Below are 11,109 nucleotides of genomic sequence, written 5' to 3'. Positions count from 1 at the left end.
GTAGGGTCCGCACGCTTAATGTTACGATGACAGTTTCATTATGAGTTTATGTATTTTGATGTACCGAAGGTTGTTTGGAGTCCCGGATGTGATCATGGACATGACGAGGAGTCTCGAAATGGTCGAGACATAAAGATCGATATATTGGAAGCCTATATTTGGATATCAGAATCGTTCCGGGTGAAATCGGGATTTTACCGGAGTACCGGGGGGTTACCGGAACCCCCCGGGGGTTATTGGGCCTACATGGGCCCTAAGGGAGAAGAGGAAAGGAGACAAGAGGTGGCCGCGCGCCCCTCCCCTCCCTAGTCCGAATAGGACAAGGAGAGGGGGGCGGCGCCCCCCCCCCTTTCCTTTCCCTCTTCCTCCTCTTTCCCACTTCTCCTTCTCCAACTAGGAAAGAAGGGAGTCCTACTCCCGGTGGGAGTAGGACTCCCCCTTGGCGCGCCCTCCTTGGCCGGCCGCCCCCTCCCCTTGGCTCCTTTATATACGGGGGCAGGGGGCACCCTAGAACACACAAGTTGATCTTCGTGATTGTTCCTTAGCCGTGTGCGGTGCCCCCTCCACCATATTCCACCTCGGTCATATTGTAGCGGTGCTTAGGCGAAGCCCTGCGACGGTTGAACATCAAGATCGTCACCACGCCGTCGTGCTGACGGAACTCCTCCCCGAAGCTTTGCTGGATCGGAGCCCGGGGAGCGTCATCGAGTTGAACGTGTGCCAAGAACTCGGAGGTGCCGGAGTAACGGTGCTTGGATCGGGAAGACGTACGACTACTTCCTCTACGTTGCGTCAATGCTTCCGCTTCGGTCTACAAGGGTACGTAGACAACACTCTCCCCTCTCGTTGCTATGCATCACCATGATCTTGCGTGTGCGTAGGAATTTTTTTGAAATTACTACGTTACCCAACACATGGAGGGACTCATGGAGAAGTTAAAAACAATTTCAAGCAGTTTGGGTCGATGGAACAGGGAGACTTTTGGATGCGTCCAAAAGGAGATAAAGCACCTTTGCTCTGAGCTGCACCGTTTGAGAGGGGAGCCAACCAGAGTGGGGCCGTCACATGCTGAGCTGGAAATTAATGAAAGGCTTGTTGAGCTATATCATCAGGAGGAGATTATGTGGAGGCAACGGTCACGCATAGAGTGGCTAGCGGCGGGAGACAAGAATACGAGGTTCTTCCACATGAGAGCTAGCATGCGGAGGAAGAAGAACATGATCAAAGCGCTAGCTAACTCCCTGGGAGCCATGATTGATGACCAAGCAGTCCTAAAAGGTATGGTGTCCGATTTCTGTCAGAATCTTTACTCTTCTGAGGGCGTCACGGACATCGACCAAGTGTTACAACATGTCCCCGTCAAGGTCACAGATGTTATGAATGAACAACTCACTGCACCGTACACAAATGAAGAAGTGAAAACATCGCTTTTCCAGATGTTTCCCACCAAGGCACCAGGTCGGATGGATTTCCCGCTCACTTTTACCAACGGCACTGGGATCTATGTGGGGAGGAGGTCACTAAAGCGGTACTGAGAATTGTTCGAGGGGAGGAGAGTGCAGCATGTGTGAATGACATGGTCTTGGTTCTCATTCCGAAGGTGATCAATCCAACTCTTCTAACCCAGTTCCGCCCTATTAGCTTGTTTAATGTCATTTACAAAATAGCCTCCAAGGTCGTTGCAAATAGGTTGAAAGTGGTGCTACCAGACATTATTTCTGAGGAGCAATCTGCGTTTGTTCCGGGCAGACTCATAACTGATAACATCATATGTGCATATGAGTGTTTACATTTTATGAAGCGAATCAAGGCAAAGACGAATAGCTATTGTGCGTTGAAGCTGGACATGATGAAAGCATACGACGGGTTGGAGTGGTCTTATCTCCAAGCAATTATGATCAATCTCGGTTTCAACCAACAATGGGTGGATATAGTGATGGGGATGATCAGCTTCGTTTCATTCTCAGTTCAGTTTAATGGTGAGAGACTTGAGAATTTTTTGCCTTCTCGTGGCATCCAACAGGGAGATCAGGGAGATCCGATCTCCCCTACTTCTTCTTGATCGCAGCAGAGGGCCTTTCATGCCTTTTAAAATCCAGTTCTTGATCATCAGCACTCAGTGGGATCAAGGTGGCACCCACAGCTCCGGCTGTTAACCACCTTCTCTTCACCGATGATAGCCTGTTGTTGTTCAAGTCAAGTGTGGAGGGGGCGGTAGCTGTATCAAACCTGCTGGATTTATATTGCAATGCTTCCGGACAAAGGGTAAATCATGACAAATCTTCTATTTTTTCAGCAAGGGGTGCCCACAACCTCTAAGGGATAATATCAAGAACACTCTCAACGTACATAATGAATCCTTGAGTGATCGATATTTGGGGATGCCAACGGATCTGGGGCATTCAAAGATGGGTACTTTCAGATATCTTCGAGACAGAGTTTGGAAGAAGGTGAAAGGCTGGATGGAAAAATTGTTATCAGTCGCGGGCAAGGAGGTACTCATAAAGGCGGGCTTTGCCGGTCTACTCTATGGCTTGTTTTAGGCTTCCCTCGTGGTCTATGTGAGAACATCACGTCTATTATTCGCCAGTTCTGGTGGGGAAGCAAAGCGGGCAAGAGGAAACCTAGCTGGGTGGCCTGGGATATCATGACAGGACCAAAACACTTGGGCGATCTGGGATTCCATGATATGGAGATTTTCAACCTTGCTTTGCTTGCCAGACAAGCCCGGAGAGTACTTACTGAGCCTGCTTCTCTTAGTGCGAGAATTCTGAAAGTGGCGTACTTCCCAGAAACCACATTGCTGAATGCAGAACTTGGTGGGAGGCCGTCTTAGATCTGGAGGGCGGTCCTGGATGGTCGGGATATGCTAAGATTGGGGATAATCCGCAGAATTGGTAATGGACAATCTACACGCATATGGAGCCATATCTGGTTACCAAGACAGGGCATGATGAGGGCTATTTCCTCGAGGATCCCATCGCCGCCGATCATGGTGTCTGAACTAATCTCTACAGCAACTGCCACATGGAATGAAGCACTTGTCCGGTCTGTCTTTTTACCTATCGATGCGGAGACAGTTCTCAGTATACCGCTCTGTATAAGAAATATTAGCGATTTTTTGGGCATGGAGCGGGGAGAGGAAAGGTTTCTTCTCAGTTAAATCGGCATACAGACTGATCATGCATACCAAGATCGCAAGAGAGTCATGGATAGATGAGGAGGAAGGAACATCGGGGGCTGGACTTGAAAGCAATGCTTGGTCGGTGCTATGGAAGGTCAAACTTCCACCAAAGATCAAATTTTTTCCTTTGGCGACTTGCAAGAAGCTCTATCCCGACAGCTGACGTGCTTGTTCACGGACACATGGGGGACTCGGCCGCCTGCAAGCTGTGTGGCACCACAGACTCATGGAGACACTCGATGCTTGATTGCACAAACGCCCGGTGTGTGTGGGCGCTCTCGGACATTGAGCTAGTCGAGAAGATGTGTCAACATACCACCGAGGATCCACGCGAGTGGTTATTTTCCCTGAATGAAGTACTTAATCCAGAGCAATTTATGAAGATGGCAACTACACTGTGGGCAGTCTGGAGTGCAAAGAGGAAAGCAGTTTATGAGGATTTATACCAATCCCCCTTGTCAACACACCTCTTCATACAGCGATACATTGCCGACTTCCAGATACAGACCAACGTTCTGCCGATGAGAACTACCGGCCAGCCACAACGTCTGAAACACTGGTTGAAGCCCCCGCACAATATGTCGAAGCTCAATGTGGATGCAGCAGTTGCAGAGAGGCAAGGGGTTGGAACCATTGCAGCTATAGCCAAAGATGAGGAAGTTACGTTCTTGGGAGCTTCTTCGCTGGGCTTCAGAGCGATTACTAACCCTGCTACCTTGGAAGCGCTAGCCGTGAGGGAGGCTTTGGCGCTGTCCGAGGATCTTCAACTTCAGTCTATCCTCATGGCCTCTGATTGCAAGGAGGTAATTGATAGTATCATGCAGAAGAATGGAGCGGAGTATGCAGCGATTGTGCATGAAATCATAGATTATTCTAGTACTTGTATTTCTTGCAACTTTGTTCATGAGTTTAGGAGTTCCAATGTGGAGGCTCACAATTTAGCGAAGCATGCTTTGAATTTAGGGGTGGGCCGCCGTGTGTGGTTAGGCCATCCCGGGAACCTCTCTTTCGTCCCAGTTCAACTGGTGACGATGTAATAAAGCTTTGTAAATTGTCTAAAAAAAGGCGCCGGTCAGCGCCGGTGGACCGGCGCCGGCCCCTCACCGGTCACGTCCCATGCCATTCAATTAGTGGTTTCCTAGCCGTCAGATCAGGCTCGCGCTATCTTCCACCGGCATCATTGCTTTTGCCCCCAAAATAACACCATCGTGTACGGGAGCCTCGCCGCCCCCGCTATGGACGCGCAAGGCGACCGGCCTTGAAGCCCCAGCGGCCCGCCGTCTCTCGCTGCCATCGCAAAACTGCGTCTCGCGCTCAAGAACACCGCTCCTTGGAGCTTGCGGCGCCTCCCCTCCCCCCTCCCCCCGCGCGCGTGCCCGTTCTAGCATGAGGTATCACCAGCAACCTCGAAGATGCATCGGCTCACCGTCACCGCCCCTCGCTGCCCCGCCGCCGTAATCTCACGACAGCATCGACGCAAACTTCGTTGTCCTCACTCTCAGGTAGTCGTTTATCATCGCAACATCCATCGCTGGAATCTCGCAACGGCCTCATCGTCGTGCTTGTAGCACCGTGGTAGATCCGGTTCCAAGAAACCTCTTGACCAGTCGAAATAAGGCCTGTGTTCACAAAATTCTATTGATTTGTTGATAAGGGAAATGCCAGTATTCCTACGATCTAAACCCATCGATTTGAGAAACATTTCCACAAAAAGTCGACGGGGTCTATGGATCAGTACCTAACCGAGCCGAGGAGGTTGTCAGAGGCGGGTAACTGTATCGTTGTCACCACAGGATTTGTGGCGGGCGTCCCCATATAGACATGTGTCGTCGCCGTTGCGGGATCGAGCTGTCGTCGGCCCTCCCCAACGCCCGGTCGGTTTGCAATAGACCCCTTGCTACGGTCGAAAAGGATTACAACAATGTTCAAGTTGCAAACCTAGGCTATGGGTTAGAGGTTGCTCCCGAGTCGCCGGATCAAAATGGGACCCCACAGCCACAAAGGCGGTCTAGGCATGCACATCAGTCGGGTGAGTACCCGTCGAAAAAAAAAATCAGTCGGGTGAGTTATATCTTTTTTTTTTTGGTATTTTATCTGTTTATGAGCGCCCACTTTGGGTCGCCTCTACACTTTGTTTACGGAAAGAATGGTGATACGCCTTCGAAGTCCGTACGTGCATTCTTTGGTAGGGCATCCAAAACGCGACCAGTCGACCGAGAGCTCCGGTGCCCAACAGACAGACCAACCCCAATATGGCGGCGCCAGAGTACAAGCACGAGACAGAAACCCCAGCACCCTCCGGCGAGCAGCCGCCAGAGCCAGTAGCCGCAGCCGCCGCCGCCGCCGGCCGGGAGCTGCAGCCATGGGAGCAGCACGCTGCGGTGATCAATCTCCCGCGCTACGACTACCGCGCGTCGGGCTCCCTGCTCCTGCGCTCGCACTCCGGCTTCCTCATCACCTGCCCCATCAGTGCGCGCCCTCCTTCATGCTAGATTCTCTTGCGTTATTCCCCCGCGTCTGGTCAATTTGAAGGATACCTAGGGGAGGGGGACTAGAAACTTCATCAGTGCGATATATCTGACTATCTGTTCATAGATTTATACGAGTTCTATCACGACACACCAGTACCGTTTTGTTGTGAATTTGGAGGTCCCAAAGTTAGTCCCATTTTCTAGCATCTATTATGAGTGTTATGTCATGGAACTAAATGGAAAATTATATTTTTTGCACTGCCATCTTCAGATTGCACTAGTATCATCACTTCACTACCCAAATCGTGAAGTACACAAAGCGTGACAGTACTGGACATACATTGAGCAATTAGTATTTTCCATGATTTCAGCAATGGGTACACTATTACATAAGCTACTATCAAGTGAATCAGGATTTCAAATGTTGGCAAAGTAATATTTAGTAGGTGGATCAGCTGCAGCTGTTTTATGATAAGAGAACTGAATATAGTTCAAGGTAGATTAGAATACAAAAAATAAAAGACAAGGATGTATGATATGATTCACTGTATGTGACTTGCAGTACCATTTAGAAACTTATTATGACCAAGAACATATTTTAAATGCGTCTTAGTTGTGGCAAAGTTTTACTTGTACACTTAATTTCTATCCACTGTTGCAATTCTTTTGATGCCATTGTCATTTTACAGAACGAGAGAAAAGTGCAACGAAGGAAGCCATTTCAATTCTTGGAGAGGTTAATCTTGCTACTTATACTTCCAGTTTTCTTCTGCAGTTGATAATTCTAGGCCTGCAATGTACTGCTACTTCGAATTTGGTTATCTTCATGATGCTGCACTTGAATTTGTATGGCATCCATTCACCATGTGGTGCACATCTCTCATGCTGTGAACTTACAGTGAACTAGGACATACATTTCTGCACCTTATGGAAATATGTTGACATAAAAGCACTGTTTACAGTATATTAGCGACGCAAGCAGCCACAGTTCTGAAAACTTGGAACCATGTGTTACGGAAGTGGCATCAAAGAAAAGGAAAATATTTTCTGAGGCATCCGAAATTGAACATTCAGAAGATACAAATGGGAAGGGTGATGCGCCAGAATCTACTGGTTAGTATAAATTGTTCTTGATAACTTTTTGGCCATGATATCATTGTGGGCGGTTCACTCAACTGTATTTTTTTTGCTGATTTTGTGCATTTTCTTGCATCATAATAGGCAGCATTGAAGTAGAAACAAATTCACTTCACTCCGATACAAGTGGAAATTCTGACAGGACTTCAAATCTCTCATTGATTAAGCTATCAATGAGTGGTTTGCTTTTCTTCTCTTTCCCTACTGGAGGCGTTCATGTTGTTCAGATGCTTACCGAAGTCTTTCGTTCACTGAAATCTGGGAAGCTTAAATCTCCACAGTAAGTTTTCAACTTCTTTGAATGAACTCATCTATTAAGTCATACTGCTAGAACGAAGATGCCATTTTAGCAAGTGGATCAATGATTCCACCTACTCATCTTTTTTTTAGATTCCCTTGAACTGAAGAAATGTTTTTCTTTTTGGAAAATGTGAAAGCTTTGCATTTTGTTCACTGACGAGGTGAAGAAATGCTAGCTTATGATACTTCTTCTACAGTATTGGCAGCCTTATTCAGTTTTATACTCAAATATTATTGGTTTCATTCCTATTTTGTTATTATGAGTACTATACCCTCATCCCCTGCCTCTTCCGGCTATATGCTGACTGATATGCACTGTGGACCAGAGTATGATGGAAAATGCTTATGAAACTTCTTCTATAGTATTTTCTTGACAGTATCGACAACCTTGATTCAATCTTATACCTCATCATTTTTTTTTATCTCAACCTGTGTATTTGTTGTGTATCATATCCCCGCTTGCTTGCCTGTTTCGTATATATGTTGAGTAATACATTCTGTACTAGGGTTAGGGAGAGGCTCTTGCCCCTAAAGGCAAGTAGTTCTTGCTTGATTCCTTAGAAGGGGCCCTCTTTATATGAGGCCTACCTATCCAATCTTGTTAACAATCACAGATCTTATTTCTAATTGGCTTAAAACCAAGCTAAAAGATACTCCCTCCGTCCCATAATATAAGAACGTTTTTGACACTAGTGTAGTGTTAAAAACGTTCTTATATTTTGGGACAGAGGGAGTACCTTCCTAATTTGAAAGATAAACTACCTAACCGAGAGAGCTGGGATCTTATTCTATAACTGGGAGCTGGCTTGTACTTTCATACATAAACAGATCTGTAGTGTCACACCAGAGCATTAGGAAGGCAGAATGCACCATCTTCTCTTTGCTAGATGTAATCGTAGATTATATTTTGTATAAATACAACCTTTCTGCCACTATTTTATTCAAGAAATGGAGGTAGTAGTGCGTATGTCATACACTGAAGCTAATGTTCCTAGGTCGTTTCATATCGTTAAGCTCTAGTTGCTGACTTGTAGCAGAGAAGTTCTCTATTTTTCTTTAACTGATATAATATCTCCCAGTAATCTTGTCCTGAAAATCTAAGTTTGCACCTTTTTCTAAATCATTACTCTGAACGGACAGGTGGTGTCATCGCATATTCCCTATTCAGGAAACTTGTGTTCTATCAGAAACAGAACTGCATGCCACTGTGTCAAAGTTGTTCCTGGACTTCATCAGGAATAAGGAAGATCAAGATGAGCCTATCAAGGTGGATAAGATTGCACTACTTATACTGTTCTACTGTGAGATTAATTTGCAACTTCAGTTAAATTCATCCAATAGTCCAGTATTTTATCTAGCCCTTTTTAAAATATATTTAGTATTGCTGGTCTTGTATACTGATTGGATATGCTTATTAAAATTGTTCCCTGCATTTTATTTAGTTTTATGGTATGATGGTGTGTGCAATTTACAATTGTTCTGTTCCCCATGCCCGTCATACTTAATTATTAGCTATAAAAAATAATCACATCCTTGGGTGGTACCGTGGTAGAGCTCTGTGATCTTAGGGCCAAGCCATGGCCTGGGAGCTCTCAGCCTCATAAACGGTTGTCGGCTGAACACCATAGCCGGCACGGTGGAGCTGGGGGGGGGGGGGGGAGGGGGAGCGAAGAGAGGAGGTTAGGGAAGACTATCTTCTGGTTGATAGGTTACTCAAATAACGTGCCATTCCTGTTGTATATAGGAGTCATCATCAACCAGTCCAAACATGCCGGACTTCTATTGACCTCTTTGAACTAGGACATGTATCATCAACCAGTCCAAACATGCCGGACTTCTATTGGCCTCTTCGAACTAGGACATGTACTAGATTAGATGCAAACCTGCTGCTAACTAGGGTATGAACTGGATTAGATACCAATCTGCTGCTAACTAAGATACATAGTGAACTAGGGCATTGCTAGACTTCTGCTACTTCTTGAGGACTTCGCCATCTGGCATCTGGCCATGTTGTGGATGGCTCTGTTACAAGTAACCCACATAACATAGGGGCTGACTAAATCTTGCATTTATTTTGAAGAATGAAGTTACTTCATTACCAGCAATAATATTATTGACCACTATCCATATTTCTTAGTTATTGAGTTGAGTATACATTTAACCTATGATAAAGTTCGCAGTTGGGTACAGTAGGAGAGGCATTGATGAAACGGTGAAGACGCAGAAGAATGACAATAACAGCTCAATTCAACAAGGTTTAATGGACAGGCAACAATGTTTCAAGGTTGTTGCTGCTGCTGTCAAGTCAGTTGCTAAGGACGCAATTGTGGATCTCAAGTCTCCTGAGGTATCTATGAACAAATCCTTAAGTAATTTGTTACAGTTTAGCAAATTTACTGGTCAGCTATCTAAAGTAGAAACTCAAAGCACCATAATCCAAGGGCTGAACATTTTAGAACAGCGGCGTTGAATGTTGACTAGTGGAAGTAAGCCTTGTCTTCCATTCCATCGTGATGACAATTGATATAGGTCTGGTCAGGTATTGGTACCTGATACAGTAGTTTCAGCACGTTTAATTTCACAGCATGTTTCACTTCCGTTTGACTAGCGAACTAATATTGTTATCAAACATCTACATATATGGAGGACAACTAGACTTTACGATAATTTGTCGCAATATGTCAAGTTGAACACTAGATTATATTTGGGTAATCTGCAGTGTATGCCAAGTTGAAAGTTTGTTTGTAATGACGTCCTTCATTAATCTTACTCACTGCTTACAGTAGCAATGTGTTTCTAATGTCCAGGTGGCAGTACTAGTGGAGGTGCTCCCCATTTCTGGGGTGCCAGTTGGATCTTCGGTGGCCGGGGTGTCTGTTCTCCCAGCTGAACTCGTCTCGGCTAAGCCTCGTCTTTGTGTCAAGGCTTTGGTGTCTGATACAAAAACAAAAAAGAAGTGATGCGCCAGTTCGGCTGCAACCAGTCAGAGCACCTGTAATGGCAACATATGGAGGAAACGATCTTGTTGGGCATGCTCGTCAGCCATGCCGCAGCTTGAGCATTCCACAAACAAAGAAACGGTATCGCAGCTGTCTTGCCTGGCTCTGAGTATGCCAATTTGTAAGCTGCAGTGCTCGTCCCGTTCTTTGAGGTTAGCTTCTTATCGTTTTTCTAGCGTGCTCCAGCGTCAAAGCTTAACTGACCTGTTGCTGGATGTGATTGTGTTATACTGTTTCTCTAGACTTTATGTAGTATTATTATTATGGGCAATTCAGTGAACTACTAAAGTATACGTGCCTATCGGGGATAAGAGATGACGGTGCCTATTGGGGATAAGAGATGACGATGACGCGAGAGTGCATCTTTGAGGAGGCCCTCTTGGTTGAGGTGTCTGGGGTATCATGTATGTGCCGCTCGGCGGTTTGTGATGGTTTTAGCCTGGTTTTTCATTAGTTAGCTGGTCAACTCTCTTCTGTTTAATTAATGGATAGGCAAATCTTCTGCCAACCTCTAAAATTTGTACTTCCTCTGTCCGAAAAAACTTGTCATTCAAATGGATGTATCTAGCACCAAGTTAGTGCTAGATACATCCATTTAAGAAATAAGCTTAGGACAAGCTTTCTTGGACAGAGGGAGTAGAAAAGATGGAGATCCCTCGTCCTCGTACGTTTTACCTCTGGGATCTACCACTGTGGGTGGTAATCATGATAATAATTTGTACTACTACTTGGGATGGGACGCTATGATTTTGACAAAAGATGATGCCATCGGCCGCGTCAAAGGCAAACACAGAAACTGACGAGTATATTCTAACCACCTTTTTAGACCGCTTTTTTTGGGGCCTCTCTCTGGCTCTGGGGAAGCGAGGGATTTGATCTGTCAATCTTTTAGCCAGCAAATCAGGGTGACAGGTGTGAAGTGAAGGCTCTCGTGCGTTTTTTGTGACCAACGCCAGCTCGAAACAGACAACACGCGCACGCACACGAGGTGACTGATGTTTTCATCATTCTGTTTCTG

At 45.9% G+C, this 11,109-nt stretch overlaps 1 protein-coding gene across 1 annotated transcript; it reads left to right on the top strand.

Annotated features, from left to right (window-relative positions):
• Positions 1 to 5,374: 5,374 nt before the first annotated feature.
• Positions 5,375 to 10,382, top strand: LOC125514079 (uncharacterized). The gene is made up of 7 exons (XM_048679328.2): positions 5,375 to 5,653; positions 6,345 to 6,391; positions 6,618 to 6,768; positions 6,877 to 7,072; positions 8,233 to 8,359; positions 9,266 to 9,439; positions 9,900 to 10,382. Exons 1-7 carry the CDS (start codon positions 5,437 to 5,439, stop codon positions 10,050 to 10,052), a joined length of 1,065 nt encoding a protein of 354 aa, XP_048535285.1. The 5' UTR covers positions 5,375 to 5,436; the 3' UTR covers positions 10,053 to 10,382.
• Positions 10,383 to 11,109: the final 727 nt, after the last annotated feature.

The sequence above is a fragment of the Triticum urartu genome, chromosome 6A (genome assembly GCF_056163025.1).
Source record: "Triticum urartu cultivar PI428250 chromosome 6A, HENAU_Tu73, whole genome shotgun sequence".
Lineage (NCBI taxonomy): Eukaryota > Viridiplantae > Streptophyta > Magnoliopsida > Poales > Poaceae > Triticum > Triticum urartu.
Note: the sequence above shows the minus strand (reverse complement) of the source record. Positions and strands in the feature narration are given on the sequence as shown.

Bases quoted from the DNA above. Each gene is read 5' to 3' on its own strand.
- LOC125514079 (XM_048679328.2), top strand. From the start codon at position 5,437: ATGGCGGCGCCAGAGTACAAGCACGAGACAGAAACCCCAGCACCCTCC. The intron at 6,392-6,617 runs GTTAATCTTGCT...CACTGTTTACAG, and splicing joins CCATTTCAATTCTTGGAGAG to TATATTAGCGACGCAAGCAG. The intron at 9,440-9,899 runs GTATCTATGAAC...TCTAATGTCCAG, and splicing joins TGGATCTCAAGTCTCCTGAG to GTGGCAGTACTAGTGGAGGT.